The sequence below is a fragment of the Excalfactoria chinensis genome, chromosome 7 (assembly GCF_039878825.1).
Source record: "Excalfactoria chinensis isolate bCotChi1 chromosome 7, bCotChi1.hap2, whole genome shotgun sequence".
Taxonomy (NCBI): domain Eukaryota; kingdom Metazoa; phylum Chordata; class Aves; order Galliformes; family Phasianidae; genus Excalfactoria; species Excalfactoria chinensis.
Window position 1 is genome coordinate 20,992,425 of NC_092831.1, and position 20,678 is coordinate 21,013,102.

At 37.2% G+C, this 20,678-nt stretch overlaps 1 protein-coding gene across 7 annotated transcripts in view; it reads right to left on the minus strand.

The window, feature by feature from the left end:
- Positions 1 to 20,678, minus strand: part of ZNF385B (zinc finger protein 385B) — a 153,823-nt gene that overhangs the window by 123,982 nt on the left and 9,163 nt on the right. Inside the window, exon 1 of one of the 7 annotated variants that reach the window (XM_072342221.1) lies at positions 9,435 to 9,579. The exons of 5 other annotated variants lie outside the window; for them this stretch is intronic. Coding sequence is in view for 1 of the 2 variants with exons in the window: in XM_072342211.1 (XP_072198312.1) it covers positions 9,435 to 9,573 (139 nt within the window). In the remaining variant the exon portion in view is untranslated. Of the gene's footprint in view, positions 1 to 9,434; positions 9,580 to 20,678 lie in introns of those variants that run through there. One more of the 7 variants, XM_072342211.1, reaches the window with a different exon arrangement.

Genomic DNA, 20,678 nt, shown 5'->3' on the forward strand with positions numbered 1-20,678 from the left:
AAGGTGACCCAGACTGTTTTTTCATGTAGACATAACCAGAAAGAGCAAGAGTGTAGCAAGGACTTGAACACAGAATCTACACCCTAAGGTAACATCCCAGCAAGAAAACCCATCTTCACACAAAACAAAAGGAGAACTAACAAATACATAAACAGAACAGTTTTAAGCTTGCTTTTAGTACAAAGCACCATCTTGTCTACATTAATAAAGAACAAATGAGGAATACAGAAAGCAGTATCTTGTTACTACTTAAGAATTAAAAATCACAAGCTGAAATCTTAAAATAACTGGCTTAAAGTTAATAACAAAGCTTAAAGTTGTCTAAATTAAAAAGTGACTTGGTTGCAGGAAGCATTAACCTCCCCACAGCTGCAGGGAGCAGCATTTGCAGAGCACTTTAGAACCAGTACCTGCACCAAGCATCTCCAGCTTGGCTGCAGGAGCACATGTAGCTCCATGCTCTGATGGGTCCATGGCTGGAGAGGACCAGTACATGCAGCCAGGGACCAGAGCCAACCAACCCTCAGAAGTCTGTTCCCACACAGAAATCCCAGCCTTCCTCTTCCTGAAATGTGAGACCTGAACATTTGGTACAGGAAAGCACTTCAAATAAGGTGTGATATAATCAGGTGAAACCACACTCCTGCCTGCTGCGATGAACCAAAAGGACTCCATACATGCACTGAATGAGCACCCAGGTGGCTTCTGGGACTAGCTGGGGAAGTACACCACCTCTAGAATCTGATGCAGGCATCTTCCCAACCTGTCCAGCAGCCAAGAATGGTTCAACACATGGCAAACATGCAGGAACAGACACAAAAAACCTTCCTTTCTTCTCTTAAATCACTCAGAGAGATCTGCTCAACTCCTGGCCATTTCTGTAGGTCCTGTTAAGTATTTGACATCTGTAAAATGCAGTTTGTAAAGGTACTTCCATACAGGCAGCCTTGTCCAGTCTCTTACAAAGTAAAAATGATGGTAGCAAATATCCAGCAAGACTTTACAGCAGAGGCACCTTTAATACAATATATCTTCTACCTTAATTGATCATTTTCTGTGGTATATACACCTGTCCAAAACAAACAAACAAACAAAAAAAAACAAAAAAAAAAAAACAAAAAAAAAACCAACACAAAATGCCAAACAAAAAACCCACACCCTCAAAAGACAAAAAAGATTATTACCTGAAAGGTCCTATCTGTCTTCAAATTCTATCTCCTTTCTTCTTTAAAGTTTTGGTTGGAAAAAACACCTTTAAAAATCTCTGCTGAAGTGTCCTGGCTCTAAAATACAGGTACAGCTGACACTGAGTCAACATAAGAATCTTAACATGAATGCAGATGCATGTCCCAGGAGATAAGACTTCTAAAGAAAGGTTACCTGAATGCCTTGCACTTTTATGGAAGAAACTTGTAGAAGAACTTATACAAAACCAAATATCATAAAAAATAACTTTGCATTCTTCCTAACCTAACCTCCATGTTTGCCAGATACTTGCGTAAATTCAAGTGACTAGGAAGTTTTTCTTACCCCTTCTCCATTAAGGGGGGAAAAAAAAAAAAAAAAGACTTCACTACAGAGATTCTAAGAGTTCTGCATAGTATTTATTCTCACTCACCAAGAGTCAGATAGGAAATGGGGCCATTTAGCATCTCAGGTTTTTGCACAGCTCACTAACATTATCATGTAACAGAGGCAGCTACTTGAGACTACAGTCAGGGAGCTGAGAATTAAGAGAAGTTATATGATCATCGTGCTCCACAAAATCAAAAAAGTCCATATAGAGTAATTATTATCTATGGGATTTTGAAGAATTTAGAATTGGGTTTAAGACTAAATAAAAAAAAATAATTATTAAAAGTGGGAAACGATGGAAATTATTGTATGGGCAAAATACAACCACAGATCTGTACATCTGTGATAGTCTGGTCAAATTTACCAGTTGCTTATGTTCACATTTAATTCTACATAAATATTTACATGAAAATAAGAGTTTTACAGAAAACACTTTATAGATCTTTAAAGAATGTGTGATTTTCAAACAAAATAATTGAGTCTATAATTAAAAGAAGATGTATCTATACACATTTACATACAGCATCTCCTAATGAGTTTTATGAGAGCTAATCCTACATTTAGCTCAGCTATAAACAGTAATGTAAGTGAGCAAAACTTTTCTATAATGCAAATATGCTTTCCCTACTACATGCAAAATACTGCCAATCTACATAGGTTGCTCCAAAAGTAGTGCTTCCATTTCATTTCCATGGCAAGTAGAACAGCTGCAAAGAACACAATAACACTGTTTGATAGAGCAAATTCTCAGCTACAAAAATAGTATTTTTCAGTGTAGTCACCACCATCAGCTATGCATTTTTGCCAGCGATGAACAGAAGCCTGCATGCTGTGCTCATAAAAATATGCATGGCTGTCCAGAACATGGCTTGCCTTTCATCTCACTGTCATCACTGCTGAAATGCACCACCCACTGCCTCACTGCGCTCACTTCCACTATGTGGTCTCCATAAATGTTCAGCAAGAGTCGATGAATACCAGTGGGTGCCAATTTTTCCACATGGAGGAATTCAGTGACACACCTTTGCTTCATACGCATTTCCAAGTCAGATGCCATTTTGTCAGATTGCTGTCTTCTGTCACATGGCAACAAAGCGTAACAGAATACCATTGAGAAGGTTTAGCTTCTACTGACATATCTCCAACATCCACCTCTGCTGTTGCAGGCCAATAATGAAATAGGAGGCATTACTTTCTGAGCAGCACCTGTACATGTGTAATCATCACTTAAAAGACACAAAGATTGTTGTTCCAAACACATAAACCAAATCTGCGTGAGCTCTATAACTCGGGCACCAATATAAAAAAAACTGTGAGCTTTTAGACCTGCACCATATTCAGCCCTTGTGCCCCTCCCCCTCAAAATAATAAAAATGCATAATTACATATAGTGTTGTCATTCCAGAAAGCTATTTTGTTTTTAATCTTTCAACAGACCAACATTTTTAGCACCTTTCCTAGACAAAGCTGATCACAGGGACTGGATCCTAAAAACAGTTGAATTCACCCTTTTTCAGTTACTATTACAAGTCCTGCAAATTGCCTCAGCTCCATACTGACATTCTCTTTCTTTCACCTGAATCTGGGTCTTAAATTCTCTGCTCTGTGTAAGGCAACAGAAGAGCTTCATTTTAAAAGCAACTGGCTATAGTTCAAATGTCAACATATATTTAAAACTTGATTATTTAGCGTATAACCCATTAATGCTTTCATTTAAGACTAACAGATGTAATTTATTTTCTGCTTTTGTATAACCTGGATACAGCCCACTATTTGTTAAGTCTCAACAGCAGTCAATAGATGCCAAGCACAAATTAAAATACCCCTTAAGAGAGCACAATACCATGAATCACCCTGAAGTGACTCACACTTTACAAAGATAGAGCCATATAATTGTAGCTGTATTTACTCAATTACTTAGAGAACTAGACCCAATTAAAAATTGAAAAGGGAGAACTTGAAAACAAGAAAAAAGCAGGAAACAAAGAACATCTATGTATGTTAGAATACATTCAATTAATCCAGAAAATCTAGGTTCATCAGAGGACCATATGACATATTCATCCTTCACATGTACTTGTAATTCTGTTCCTTTCTCTTTCAGAAAGAAGTTTTTGGGTTTCCTCCAACTCAGGATATTCTATGACATTAAGTTCTTCTATTTCAAACCAGATAAACCCCATTTTACTCTGATCAAAGTCATATTCATACTGTTTCCTTGCATAACAGCTTTTAGATATTTGACTCAGTTGTTACCAAACTAAGCACTTTTCTCCCCATCATGCTTTATCCTGTGTAAAGAGCAGATCTGTCTGAATAGATTCTGCAAGCAATACCACAGCAAGAATAAATTAGTGATTTATGACACCACATTAAAATTCTTAGTTGTCATGAGATACCCTGTTTGGATTTCTGAAACCACATCTTCTCAGCCTCTTACAGCTGGGAAAGAAATCTAAGCATGGATGTTCTTTATACTTGAAGCCCAAGGCAATTAGCCTTTCAATTTAGCTAATTTACTTTTAAGCAGAGTTGTGCTTTCAGTGGAGCTACAAAAAAGTATTATATATAGCATACTGCTGTAGGTGAGAATGTGCAAATCTTTACTCAAAGGAAATAAGCTTTTGGTTATCCTAATGAATTAGTGATGGTTACACCAAGCATTCTTTTCCTAAGCACTAGTCTAAACTTTTGCAGCGCCCATTCCTAATTAGTTCATACTTCAAAGAACCACTGTGCTAGAAATATGATTAGAATACCAGCCCTGTGTGGATCTCTGCCAGGTAAGCAAAATAGAAAACTTACTTTAACCACTCACATAGAGCAAAGAGAATTTTCTTCGTCAGCCTTTGGAAACAGTTTAATGAGTTATGGAAGAAAGAAATATTAAAAAAAAAAATAAATTATTGGCTGTCTACATTGTTACATTTTCAAGAAGGTTCATTCAGACAAGTGGGGAGAAAAAAGAAAAAAAAAAAAGAAAAGAAAAGATAAATAAAAGAATCAAGGCAGCCTTTGCTGTACACTTTGTAAGTACCTCTTATGAGGAAAAGCTATCTATGTAGACAGAACAGCCAAGTCTCTGTGCCTAAGCTGTGGTCTCACTCTGTAGCATAGTTCCTCAGTGCTGCCATAAAACACTCAAAACAAACAATAAAAAGCCCCTACCAGATCAAATATCTCCGGAGTACTGTCTAAAAGGAACTCACTAGAATGGTTTTGAAGAAGTCTTATGACCTTTCTTAGATTTTTAGACAGTATTTCCTAAACACAGATAAGCTATGGAGAGGCATATGGTTTGCACCATCTGGGCAACAAGTTCTATTGGGATACTGTGGTGAACAGCATATGCATAGTGCCTTGTGTTCAGTATCCTACAGTGTTAAAAAAGCACTAGAGACTATTTTGAAGCCAACCTTGAAAAATCTCCCATATGTTGAAGGGACAAGTTTGCTTTCTGAAAGCTTGTTCCTCTTTCTTTCTGAACAAATCAAAACAAAAAACTGCCATGTTTTATCTTTGTCGTGTTCTGAAATTCCTCAAGGAGGCATCACATTCTGCAGTATCCCCGTCTGTCAAGCTATTTACTATCTCAGCTTGTACGACCCACCAACTCTTCATTTCTTCTTTCACCTGCTCACAAGGCACACAATGCTTTGTTTCAAAGCTACAGTAAAAGCTGGATGGTTCAGAAGAGTTAATACATTTTTATTCCTTGAATTACTTAAAGAATAAGCAGTAAATCATGTACACCAACCAAACAGTTAAATCTGGCTTCAGCCAGCAAGTTTTTTGATATTGGTTTATCAGTGGCAATAAGAAGTCAGTTTGCTGTTACTGTACAAGCAGTTTTGAATGGTGTGGCATGACAAATGGCTGACAGCCTCTACATTAACACATTTCAGAATATTTAACATTTGAACAAGAATCGCTTTAAACTATGAAAACAGATGGTTGTTTCTCAACACAAACATTAGCTGTTCAGTACAAGGTAATTCATAAAATGGAAAGCGTTCAAGTAGCTACTCTTTTGCTTTGTTCTACCAGCCCTGAAATTGTCCGCTTCAAGGAAACCTAAAATTAGACCTACCATATTGGACCAAGAGCTCAGCTGAACTGCAGTAAATGAAAATCACTCTGGGTATAGATTATCATAGACTGACTACATTTGCACCTGTCCACGATGGTAGCATCTTCTAATTACAAGCTTTCCTCTTTAGCCCCCTTACTTACAGATTTCTGTCTTTCTTGACATGAACAATAATAGATTTACACATCTTATTGTTCAAAGAGATTAATCCCACCCTGAAATGATGTATCTGATCGCTGCCAAGAAGGCTAATCACGTCTGGAATCTAGGCAGCAATCTTGGATTGAGCTACAACAAGAGTAAATGGTTTTCCTGTATCACTATAACACAATGATGAACCATTTGAACAAGTTGTTACCTACTTATTGGGAATACGGTCACATATTAAATTTGATTATTTAATATGTGATTTATTAAGAATTTTTATCTAACTGTGGAAGAATGTGTAGATACTTAAACATCCAACCTATAGTTACACAGAGCTTTTAATCTCTCCCTCCATGTTTGTGAGTCTACGAGAGTATAGACCTGCCAGGAAAGCCGCTACTCAGTTTCCTTTAACCAAATATTGCTGATGGCCATTATCAGTTCATATTTAGATCTTATTTCATTCAGGAACTCCAATATTTTATCAAATCTCTACACCACAAATATTTTGAAATTCTAGCAAGACTCAGGAAGAAAGAAAAAAAATAAAATAGACCAGGGTCTTGAATTGCTTCCTTGTCAAACTAAGCCAGGATTAAAATATCTCACATGCCAAAATGCCAAGCAGCCAGTTAAAAAAATTAAAATTAAAAGTAGAATACAACATCACCTCTATAGAAGTAGATCAAAATCATAAAACTGCTGAATTTTCTCAAGTAAAAATGAAGTGTTCAAGCATTTTCTTAAATTTTGCCTGTATTCCAATTTTGCCTGTTTTCACAGTCTGCTTACTTAAAACTTGGGAACATTTAATCAATTACCAATTTAACAAAATATATCGTATCATGTTGTCTCTAAGAATTTTCTAAGATCATTTCCTATATCTTTAGAATTCTACAAAGTTGTATTATTGCGTCTTTCCAAATATTGCACCTAAGTATTCTCTTAAAGGATTCTTCTTGTATTCATTCACAGGAAAAAAAATAATCTAAGTTAAACAATATAAAACACTAGTTAGACAGCTTTTACAACTCCAAAGATCAGAAAACAAACTTATGAATGAAAAAATAAAGAATACTTAATTTGAATCTACCTTCAATATCATGTTCAAATAACTTTTGTTGTTATTTTTCTTTTTGTTTAAGTAAAAATTGATTTAGGGTGTTTTAGAGTATCTTTTTAAGCAAAATGTAATATCTCCATATAAAGTAAATCACTTTTAAGTATCTAGAAAGTTGTTTCAAAGTAGAAGCATTTCTACTGAAGCATCTATTTTTATTTAAAAAAAAAAAAAAGTTTTAGGCAAGAACTTGTGGGGAAAAAAGATCAAAATTCACTGACATAATGGGAGATTCCCACAGGGTGCTTGTACCTGATTGTTACTTTATCTTGACTGAGCATTATCACATTTGAGAAGTATATAAAGCTTTGGTCACAGAGAACAAAAATCATTTTCTACCTTTCTTAAAAATACCTAGCCATAAAAGGAAGCCTTAAAAGAAAGGCAGGCAGAGTGGACAGCCTTCATGTTCATATAGCACAAGTCTGACAATACTAGAAGCTGAGTATAATTTGTACTCAAAAAAATCACTAGTCAGGATAGAGCACAGTAATACTGTGAAAAAGCTCTTGGACACCGGAAAAATGATTTTCAGGACTATGTGGAATTAATAGCTGAGCATGAACAAAGAACAAACAGCATAAAAAAAATATAGCATGAGACTGAGACACATCAGCTTGCTTGACTGTACTAAGAATCTGAGAAAAAACCCTGTTCAAAACAGCAAGCCTGGCCTGTGGCCACGAAGACCAGTCCTAAGGTGCTTCTCAAGAAATGGTCCCAGCTGAGTAATCCTAAATAGCCTATCAGCTGCCAAATAAGTACTGACTCTTGTTTGGAATTGAAAAGATATATAAAGCTATTCTTCCTTTAAGTATATAAAGGTAAAGATACATATTTTTTGTATTATTAACAAGTTCAGATTTACAGTCAAGAGAACCACCCAGCTAGTAAAGTGAAAGCCCATAATAGCACCTGAAGGGATCACCTAGTTTGAAGTCATCTGCAGGAATGGGCAAGGTTCAAGCTGGCTCTGCTTTGAACATGTCATTTCACTTTCCATTTTCTGTGTTTAAAAGAGCCACAAACAAGCATATTTTGTGCTGACACAAAGCACAGAGAGATCCCTGGCATTGCTAAAGATACTGTTCAAATTCCAGTTGGGCTTGCATAGATGTCTGCTAACCTCAAACTGTCGGTCATCTCCAGCTTTTAGTGACTGCTGCTTGCAGAAACCCATTCTGACTACCTACTCTGTTCCACACTAAAACGAGCACTTCGATTCATAAAGAGTGAGGCAGCTTTCTACTGTTTTTGCCGGTATTTCACACCTTGATCAAGAAATAGCATATGCATGTGCTTCCAGGCTGCAGATAATCCATACCACTCTCCCCTTGCTTATATAAGTTTGAAAGATAAATCCTTCTCATTCCTTTACATTCCAACAAATGTGACCATACTGTTGCATTAATTGGGATTGAAAAGCCTTTTGACATACCTCTAACATTTACATCTTACTTTTAAACAGAAAAGTATCCCTTGAATTAAGACTCACGTGGGATTCTGTTTAGTTTTGTTGTTGTTGTTGTTTTTAATAAATCATGCATCAGTATATTATTTGGATACTGTACTTAAGTGAAAAAATCTGAAGAGACTCAGATAGTACATTTCTCCCAATCCCCAAAAGCTTTATATCAAATAATGACTGGCAATTCCAACAGCATTAAACTGTACAGACATTTCAAACCCCACACCATTTTAATACTCTGCATCCTGGAAGTACTGCAAAAAGAACAGTCAAGTCAGCTGTTTGAACCTCTAAAGAAAATTCTATTTTGTTAAACTTCCAGCAGATACACAGACCAGGTGCAAATAAAACGTGCTTTAACACTTTAAAACCAGATGCCTTAACCACAGTAGTTACATGGCAGATGCACAGGTTTCCTTCTTTCCAAGATATTTGTACTCAGTACATCCCAGAACTTCACACTTGATTGGATTTACCATCTAAAATAACCTACATAAAGATCTTGTCACATAAATAACAACTGGACTAAAGACAACTGATCTAAACAGTATTTCTCAAAATACGCATGTCAGGGCAAAGTAGTGCATAGAGCCACAAAAAGGCTGAATGAGGGAAGCTGTACATGTGTATTCCCATGGATCACCCTTACCTACTCCCATTTTTTCCTTCTCACACATGGGTGATGCACGTACACAAACAAATGCACATCTACAGCAGAAAAATCTGTGCCCTTTCAAAGTCATTTCACACCTTTGGGTTGAAATTGTACCCTCCCTTCACCCATTAACTAAGCCTACACTGCTAAAACAAGGATGTGTATTATACCACAAATTTCTGCTCATTATCAACATCAGGTATGATACAATATGAGTCATCTAAACATCACCTATGACACTGTATCTAAGAATCAGAAGAGCTATTCTTATTTATTATTTCTTATTTATTTATTGCACCAGCAATAACTAAAGGTCTGTCAGAAGCACCATGCAAGTTCACCATCAAACACTGTGGAAGAAGAATCACCTTATACTCACCCATATGATGGAGAGGGACCCAAGATACACAAATTCTCTTTCTGCTGAATACTGCATAACACGAGGTTTTCGCAGTGCTGACTGCATACCAACTGCAAGTGCTAACAAGCTGTGTCTTCCTTCGGACATTTACAAACATCAGAATGCTTATTCATGACAGTCCCACATATCATCTGCCATCCCAGATGGTGACTGGTGGGATGCTGATTTTGTCCTAAGGCAGATACCACCCACCAAGATTTTATATGCAGGGCTAAACAAAAGCATGTGCCATCTGCTGTCAAGTTTTTGAGACCTGCTAGGTTAGTTTAAGTTTATTTTAGATCAGACAGGTCAGGAGGCTGTAGCTCTCAAAATGCCCAGCAGAAGAAGGGTAAGTTGTGCTGTAACAGGCAAACAGTAAATCTCAAGAATGAGTTACAAGACACTGCAGGGCCCACCCCTAACACCCCTGAGAGCAGCAAAGGATTTTCACTGTCATCAGTAGCAAAAGGCTCACACAGCCCACAAGCACAGAGAAAACTGGAGGGAAACAGAGACCAGAAAACATGATTAACTTCTGCAGAACTTACAGATTTATTTGGCCTGAAGATTTTATTTTTTTATTTGCATTTTCCTTCTTGCTGACAGGATGTTTTTTCTGACTCCTTTCCTTATATCTCTCTATTGCTGCTTTTTGAACAGCTGTTTTCCACCTCCTCTTTCCTGCTCTTTCCCTGTCCCCATATCTCTGTAGATTCCTTTCATTCTCCTGTTCATGCACTGTCATGCTATACACACATAGGAGAAAGAAAGAACAATTAAAAAGCAGAACCAGTGTGACCTCTTCTGCCTGCTTTACAAATCACATGTAGTTCCTCTTACTTCCTTCACCTGTCACATCTATTTATGGATGGTTTGCAGAAAACAGTAATCTCCCCAGTCAGGGACCATTAAACACTCAAACTACATAAAATAATGCTACGTGTTCTTCTTCAATCACCTCATTAAATCTCTTTTTGAATGTTAGTAAATAAAAATTTAAAGAAATTGAGCAAATAAAAACAAAACAAAACACATCCATCAGTTTGTGTTACCCCATCAACAAGAGCAACCAAAGGCAACAAGAGGCACAAGTTGGAGTTTCTCTGTGCTCTCAGACAAAGTTTCCTCACACCTTCAAATGACTGTTTGCAAAACCATCAGTTCTGCGTCAGTTTAAATCATACTAGATTCTTTGCTGCAGGGACCACAGATACCAATCTATGCATACTACTGTAGCAATCCATATAGCACACAGACTAAAAGATGTCCGCGTAACCACAGTGTAATTAAAATGCAATACCATAATAAAGTTACTTGACCCAAAAAGATATGGCAAAAATCACACACTTTGCCCTTAGTCTTTTACTGCCTTCCTGCCAAGAACACAGTCTTGCAATCTCCTTACAGACATAAATACTCTTCTACCTATCACATTGGAATCTGAAGTTTTCACAGAAATTCATACATACTGCTCCCATAAAAATGTCATTTTGGGAAGGGATAAATTTCTGATGAAGGCAGTCACACTGAAAATTGGCCATTAATCTCCTCTGAATAAATATAACCCCCAGAAAGATGAAAGTATGAGCAGAATATTTTTTTCACTTGAAAATGCTGAGATGCACAACAAGCAGCTTTCACTTTAGCACTTACAGCTGAAGTTACCCTTTCAAAAAAGCCCAGTTTAGTCTCATGAGATATTTCCCTCCAGTCATTCACTTTTCAAAGCTTTTTGCAACTTTTAACATTGCAGTAAAGCTGACTCTTATACCCTGTTTCAGTAAACCTCTCCCTTGACCAGTCTCATTCCTTGGAGACATTAGGTGTTTTTTCAACTTCCTGAACACTTTATTAGGAAATAAAATCATATCCTTGTGATAAACAATTGCTCCAGTAGATCACCCAACTGATGAGGGCCTTACTTACTCTTCACAGCTTATCTAGTTCATCTGTACTGCAGTTATTGCTAAATACCTGATACGAGGGAATCGAACGCAATTTCTGCTATGAAACAGTTTTAAACACAGCTTTATTGCTTTAAAAAAATTCCAGTGAGCTGAATATGTCTCCTATGCTGACATCAACGTGACATTTTGAAACACCAAACACTTGTAAAGTTTCACTTATGAAAAACTAATTTATCAATTTGAAGTCTCTCTTTCTTATGACACTCCACTAACCAGTCCACAGCTGCTAGCTCTCAAAATTTTCATGTTGCAGCATTAGGCATTTCTCCTAAGCCTGGTTCCTGCAGTTATTAAAACCCTCTGGGAACTCTATTTTTTTTTTTTTTTTTTTTTTTTTTTTTTAATATCCCTCTAATCCTTGCAGAGAACCCTAAAGACTCGAAAACTAGATGGGAATTAAAGAGAAACCTATTTCATTTTTCTCCTAGGACCTGACAAAGGATTTTTGAACGTTTGGAGCCAGCATTATTTCTGGCAGTCTAGCAAGAGTGTTTCAGTTCCCTTAGCCAGACACTAGTTAAGTCCTGTACTGCTGTTGTTTTTATTGATGAAAACACAGGGCTTTAAAAAGAAAACTTCAAATCTAGTCCTCTTATACCCTAGCTTTTATCATTTAGCACCATGTCTAAAGCCACTTCTACACTGGGACTTTAGCTCCCACCATTCACGCTATTAAGATGCTCCAAAGTCGCAAATCAACAATCGCATCTGTCCTTAGTCATATAAACTGTTCATGGGCAATATCCTGACACTTGTTCTGGGACAGTGCTAATCGTGGGTTTAAAGACCCTCCTTCCTCAACACGTGCAGGGAAACAAATAACATTTACTTTTCTTTAATGTAGCAGAAAGGAAGTATGTCCTCCTCCCTGCTGCTCAACTTCCCCCTTCTGTTATCCTCTATACTAAGACTAAGGAAGACTCTCCATAAAAGCTAGGATCTCCCTTTCCCTGATCAGAGTAACTCTCTGCACCCATCTCCACCTGAACTTACAAGGGTAGCAATTAAAGCAGAATTCTAGACAATGACACATCACTTTTGGAATTTCATATCCCTAAAAATCAGGAAGTTCAGGCATCACCAGTTCATTTACTGACATACTTGTAAATGATACAGAAATAGATTTTTCATTTGTTTAATCACAATTCAATAGGCACAGCAATTAAAAACTGGAAAGGAACAGCAAGAATCCTCAGCTATCTTAATTCATTCCACTTATGCTAAATGGTGATTCAGCCAGTAAACAAACCACCAATTAAATGACACTTGGTTGTTTTCAAATATTTATCAGCCTTTTACCTACAATGCACAGACAAAGCCCAGCTCCATCTACAGAAACAGACTCATTTTTCTACAGGAAATCACATGGGAAAGCAATTCAGAGAGCTCAGAGACTTGACAAAATACACCTGCAAAGGGTATTAGAGACAAATTTGTGCACAATCCCCTGAGCAGGTGCAACACAACACTGCTACTGTTGGGCCAAGCATATGGAAGCAAACACATATATATGGGTATCATATCACTTATCACTTTCTCTCACATTACCCTCTCCGTGAAGCAGCACTAAAACAGACAACCTGTTACCTGGATGCACAATGCACAAACCAATATTCAGCTTTTTTCCTGGGGGGCAAAAAATAAGTAAATAAATAAATAGGCAATTTAGTTTCCATTTACTGGAAGCCTGTTTTATTCAGCTTTTAGTGAGAACATTACTGCATCCCAAACTAGAAGCAATGTCTACAGCATTTATATGAGAACAAATTAATAGACTTCATAGCATCCAAATGCAAGAAGAGGCAGGCTACAAGGTTTTTGTCATGGTTTTCTAACAGCATTTCAGACTGTTATAACAAAGATGATCAAGGGCTCCTGTACATGTGCACTAAACATTTTCTCCATTCAGCTAATTCCTCCAATAACTTCTGTAACCAGGAAGAGACTTCCAAACTGCCTTTTGAGTTATGCTGTAAATCCAAGGGACAGGGACCATATCTACTTACTTTTGCAACATAATGTGAACTTTTGGACTTAAGGCTGCACAGAAAGGACAAAACACATCTCTAGAGGGCACATTACTCAGATGATCTGAAGGAATCATGAACAGGAGAGAAACTAGCCACTTGCATTTTCCACGTACAAACATCGATAATACGTAACCGTTTCATTCTAAAGGACCTTGATTCTTCTTCCAATGTCTGAATGTTTGGACTGTAAACAGTAACGTAGGGGACCATCTGATCTTTCCTGCTGTTGACTTTCCCAATCCAGACAGATGGACTAGAGAATCACAAAGCTAGATTACTTTCCTTTTTCAGTCAATCATCAAATTCCTTTAATGAACATGCTTATTTCAGGGCATGCACAAATAATAGGGGGAAGATCTAACTCAGAACCTAAAATTGTGCAATCATTTAAGTTATTACTAACAAAAAAACCATGAACAAGGTAGAACATTAGCTGATTTTCCTTAGCCAATTCAGACTAACATACTGCAATACAAGGAAAGAAAAACATTGTAATTTCTTAAATGTTCATAAAAATCATAGTGATCTTGCTTACGGAAAACGGGATAGAAATTCAAAGAAAGCCATGTGGAATAGCTATATTCTATACTGGAGTAACAAATTATTTTACAAATTAATTCTTGTGCAAGAGAAATAGTTGGGAACAAATAAACCAGTGTCCTAAAACTCTGTCAGAGAGAGAACTCATTTGGGAACTACAGCTGTTGTGCTTTAGAGATTTGGATTAAAATCCATCATTATCTTTCAGTTAATACTCTTCCACTGACCAATCAGCAGTCATATGGTGTTTACCAACCCTAGTCACTTAACCCACTTGAATGGCATTTGTGCTATAATTTGTACTTCAATACAATCAGATTACTTCTAATCTAAATGATTCGTATCCTTTATGGGACAGATAAACACTAATCCCAAGGTTCCTAAAACACTGTAAGCCTAAACACTGCTAGTACAGCATTCAGTGCCTGCAGTTTTAATGGAAGTATTTCATTCAAACTGGGAAATATTTTATCACACAGACCCTGCCTTTTAGATGCTTCTTCTAACTTTTATTTTACTTAGGTAAGATTCATCAGGAGAAAACAACACCAGTCAGATATATAAACCTGTTAGCTAATAATCATATTGATACATAGATACTATTTTTAATCAAATTATTTCACAGGAAATAAATTATACTAAGCAACGAGGAACATTTTAGAACTTTATGTTGAGCAAGGTATTATATGTAGTAATGGCCCATAGTCCCTAGCTCATTATTTGAAACTCCCTCCTCTCTGGAACAATTTCCCAAGGATTCAGCAGTTAACATGTCCTCCAACGTTCGTGCTCTTCAGTTAATCTTGGGTGACACTTGAAAGAAATTGCACTGCAACACCAGTCCAACATCCAATTACATTTGCCAGTAATACGCTTAGGCTCTGATCTCACACAGGTGGATCAGTGCCCATGTGACCAACTCCCTCAGAAAGAAATGACCCACAGACACAAGCACATCTCCATGACTGGACCCACGTACATCAGTGCGTCTGCACCTTGACAAACACTGGTGTCAGAAAGAAGAATCCCACAGTTCAGTAATAAGCAATTGGTAAGAGCAGGTACACAGACATCTAGCTACATAGAAGTATTAATAACCTGCGTAACCCTGTGTATTGTATTCACATACATAAAAAGTGATATATATTTTTACCGAGAAAAACGGGTAACTAACATTTCAATTTTCTACAAAACATCACCTTCAAAAATATAATTGATTGTAAGTCAAGTTAAGGAAAGAGAAGTATAGTTGCGAACTGGATAAATCATTCCGAAGGAAAAATTCTGATGCTGGAAGATGTTAGCAGCATCATAGCTCGTATCTTATGTAAAATAAATTTACTTACAGTACATTAGCACAAGCACTTATATTTCCTATTGGCAAAGCCTCTTCCCTAGTTTCTGGACTAAACCAGAAAGGCCATTTTTTCCCCCAATGTCCCACTCAAACACAGAGCAGCTCTCAGCAGCGACCTTAGCATACCCTGTAGTGACAAGTGAATGAACATCCACACGGGGAACTAGGAACCACCACCACTGCCAAAATTACACAGCCAAGAAGCAAGCCTGATACATAAACCTTTTCAAAAGCCCACACATAGATTTAAAAGGAGTGATGCAGATCATCTAGTTCAGCAAGACAGGTCACAAGAGGGACTGCACTGCAAAACTTGCCATTCTAACAGCAAGCACAGATTGCAAGGATTACTTTGTGAAAGACACAAACACTCCTGACCCTGGGCACAATAGACCTCTAGAAAAGCCTAGCAGAAATCACAGCTTGAAGATATTCCAGGAGAAGTAACAAACGTCAAAAGCACTGGAAAAGACTCTATAGCCCATGTTCATTTTCAGACTTATCACAACCATTAAATCTAATAAAAATTCAGAATTAACCATGCTGAATTTACAGTATTGCACTTAATAAATAAATCAAACTCACTGTATCAAAGATGCTATGAATATAAATATTCCAAAATTAATGTAATTAGAGAAAGTTCAGGCCTAAAAGTAACATAACACACAATAACTGCTTGGCACACAAAATAAACTGAAGTAGACAAAGCCATTAGGGGATGGGAAATAAATAAATACAAGCTTATTTAAAACCCCTGAGCTAACAAAAATTGTTGGCCTGTAGAGGGTTTTCCTCCCTACCACTGGAACACTAAGCGTCTCATATTCTCCATCTAGGTCTAACTTTTTCCTCATATATGAAATAGCTGCATTAAAGGAAGTTTGAACAAGAAATATCACATGTATTTCTCTTTTCACCTGCTACACTTGTTTTATAGAAGAGCGACATTCCCTCCTCACTCCAATGAATTGGGTATGTAACAAGGAAGCAAACAACCACAGGAGACACAGGAGCATGGGCTTTTATGTTCTAGCCATAATAAATGAGAAGATGCTTACAGCTGCTTTCTTCTCGTCCCATCACACTAGTCACCTAGCTAGAGGAAGCATTAAACAACTGGAGGTGTGAACCCAGTCTAGATTTCCACCCCATTAAGTCATACATCATTTTTACCTAGGAGTCACGAAGCTATAAATCATATGAGACAGAATGAGAACTAATTAACAGGTCACCTAAGCATATAATTTTGCATTTTTGCACATCAGAGAGCTCTAAAATTGGCCATAATAAAATATTGGCCAAAATAAAATATTCTCAAACACAGAAAGACAATTCAAGCTGATAGGGTTTCCCCCAGCCCCCCCTTTCACCCCAGAGAAATGGCCATTACTTTATGGAAAACATCAATAGTTAATTTCTCAGCATAGAAGCCCCATGAAACTGAGTAAGCCTTTCATTTTTTTTGTAATAACACTTAACTCTGCCTTGCACCCTTGCTGAGGTACAGCTTTGTTTACAGCCTTGGATCATAGTCCATTTTTTCCTACAAGACCAAGATCCTATGCTTTTTAAGACAGAAATACACAATCCAAGAAATCTATACATACACTAATGCAAAGCATTAATCAAACACACCTAAATCTAGCAGTTAACTTTACCTGTGAACCCTTCAGAATATTTACAAGATTCCTTTGCCAACAAGTTACGGTTTCTTCAGAAAAACAATTTCCATGGACCAGATTTCTCATTCAATGCAATTATGTGGTACAACATTTTCTTTGAAGGTTAGAGGTAAATCTGTTGCAGACATATTAACTGAAATAAAAGAAGATTATGGCCCTTTTAAGCATACATAATATTACTATAGTACCTAGAGCCTCTGTTAGGGAAAAAGAAACCTATTATCCCATGGTCACATAAAAATAGAGCATGAGGATGATCCTCTAAATCAAAAAGCATTTTTCTCCAAGGGATTTTTATATAGGTATGGATATATGTTTTATTTTTATTCTTTCTGTTTTCTTTTTAATGATGTAATGACTGGAGCTACAAAAGAAGCACATTTAGAAGTTTTTTAAAATGAAAATATTTATCAAGCACAATAATTCCTTCCTGCAAGGCACATTCAAGTGCTTATATAGCTGACTTACAGCTTGTTTTCATGTATTTGGTTTCCCATCAAAACCTTAAAGTCAGGAAAATCAAATGTTCTTCCATCCTGAAGCATAACAGATTTCACAACTAAACCTTAAAAATAATTAAAAAAAAAAAAAAAAAAAAAAAAGCCCTTTATTATTCTGCTGAAGTTTTAAACAAGGGTATGGAAAATGTTTTAAAAACAGTCTTAATCCAGGCTTGAGTGAATGGAAGAGGGGGGGAATCAAAGACATTTTTATTAAAGATACATCAAGCATCCATCAGAGGATTCATATTTTACTCAAATTTTCCAGTGAGTCTGTGCCCACTCTAACTTTTATAGATGGATAGATGGGCTGCAATGAGGAAAAGGGATGTGGTCAAATGCTAAGGGCAGGCAAGGCATTGAAGGGGCAGGAAATTAGAAAAGTCAAGAAGTGCTGCTACCTGAAGAAAAGGGCAGAACCCAAGGCATCAGGTTGCCTGATGGGAGAACAAGAGACAAGCCAAGGTCAGGCGTAGTGGCAACAAGTGACAGAAGCTTTGCAGCCTGCAAAGCCCCACATGCTCTGCACACTCCTTTGATTCCACTCAAGTGCAAGCTGAAACAATCAGTTTAAACCGTACAAGATAATCCTTTGGTTCAATGCCAGTAACTTCAACCTTAGAGAAATTTAAAAGTATATTTGTTTGTTACAGTAAGTCATCAACATGAAAATAATTTGAGGGTCCTTATAATCTGCCAAGAAGAAAGACAAAGCATGATGAAAGCAACATAAAAATAGGTGACAGCCATGGATTCAGCACTTTGAATATCTGAGCATATATTATGAAAAGCATTCAAAAACTTGGATGCAGCTTACACAGAATGTGATCCCCAGCTCTGCAAAAACAGAGTCACTCCATACAAAACCATGTAAATATTACAAACATATTTATACAGCAGCAGTGCATGAAAACAAATCTGCCATGACCCCCAACACTCAGCATGAAGCAAGCTGTTGACTCCAGACTCCTCTTTACAGATCCTACAGTTATCATAACCACATGGTAAAATAAGCCTCTGAGCGGGAAGCGGCTGCGGAGCTGCACGTAGAGATTACAAACCCCACACGCTCCTGTTGGCCACAGACTCCTTGCTGTCCTCTGTGTTGTGTCATCTGGTGCTTAAAACAGACACAGGCTTTTTTTTTTTTTTTTTTTTTTTTTTTTTTTTTTTTTTTTTAATGTTCTCTAAATCTGATTAGGATAAAGCTCTTCCTCTGAACAAGGGGGAAGTTTTCTTGTCCCTGTCAAGACTTAAATGCCCACATGAATTGTAAAGAAATTAAAATCATTTCTCACAAAACTACTGCACAGAAACTCAATCAATTAATATTCTGATTTACAATTGGGAAAGAAAGGTGACAAGCACTTGAGAGCTAGAAATAACATAAGAGACCCACGGGGTTCCTCCGAGGACAAAGGTTTTTCATGCTTTTGTGCTACAGAAACAAACCTCCACTAAGTCACACGCAGAAATTTTGGCACATGTGAACTGAAAGGGTTAGAAGAAGCATTACAGCATTCCTGTTCTGCGTGCCTCGCTTTTCCTCCCAATACTATGTGATAGGATAGGCAATAAATTGTAATTAAAAAGGAGTTGGGAGCCATCACATTTACAGAGCTAACATATGGTATTACAACAGTGTTGACAATATAATCAAATTATGACATTAGTTCTGTCAATGTTTGTTATTCCTGATCATCAGCACAACTGTCCTTGATGTTTGCTGAAGTTCCTAAAGCTCAATTTTCCAGTTTCTTAAGTAATTTTTGCACTACTCTTGGCTTGGAGAGGCTAACCTGTATGCTGGGGAGAGACATCGGAATTTGATTTGAAATGCTTCTTCAAATCTGGTTGAAAGAGACAGAAACCACCAGTGGGGGTGGCTGTTGTCTAGCCTTTCAAGAATATCACTTTCTCAAAAATATTTGCCACCTGCCTGCAGCGAAGAAGTCCCACATACCACAGCATCAGATTTGCTCCAGCCAGACCAATAAAGCTACAGTAGTCTCAGGTACACCTATGAGAAGAGATTTCTACCAAAAAAAAAAAAAAAAAAAAAACCAAAAAAAAAAAAACACCAAAAAAAAAAAAAAAAAAAAAAAAGCAACAACAACAACAACAAAAAAACAGTCATATTTCCAAAAGCATTAATTTGGAGCAGCTGAACACAATATGAAACAACAGCACCAAACATCCATACTCATACTAAAGCAATTCATATTCTTCTGCGTTACCTATAGGACTGGGACGGTCATCATTCCACTCCAGCTGCCTCAAACCTCCTATCTATAATATGATTCTACTGCTTCTGAAAGGAACATACTGTCTAGAAGAACATGCTAAAGTTTTCTGGAACAGAATCTGATCACATCTGAGCAAATACCAGTGAAAGATAATTTAAAAAATTATCAGACAGAGCTCATCAAGCCTCACCTCGAGTGCTCTGATAAAGTACTATGAAGTTCATTTCTCTTGCTTCAGCCATTTCAAAACCTCCAGAAGCTATGCTTTGTATCTAAACATTTGAAAAGCGCTTAGGGATGACAAGACTCACCAAAATTATTCCTTAGAATTTAATTTAGGGGTTTTGTTGTTCACTTTTTAAAATAAAATAATACATACTCATAAAAAATAGTGAGCTCTTTAACATCACTTTTCCTCGCACAAACTGGAGAAGAATCAAAACACTCAACCAAGGTCATAAAAACCACTGCCCCTTGGAAAATCACACTATTTGGCATAGAAGATGAAGGGAGAGAAACAAAATAAAGAACAAAAGCTAGGAACCACAACAGAAGAGTTTTTCTCAATACTACAGCGCAGAATCTGTAGCAGGACCTTTTCCACAGAGCTGCTAGCAATGCTAAGCAAATCACTGAAATCAAGGCTTCCTCCATCACTAGTCATGCATGCCTTTCTGGAAGCCCCACTTGATAACAGAGCTCTAGTTTACAGACATGCTGAACACTCACACTATAATGCAAAGCAACACAAGCACTGCCACAAGTGCATACTGCATCACTGAGCTTTGGCATACTAGCTCCCACAGCTCCACAGCTGATCATCCAACCCTGCTGCTGGCCCTTCTGTGTTAAGTTCCCCATCTACTCAGAGGGAAGACCCCTTGTTTTCCTCACAGAA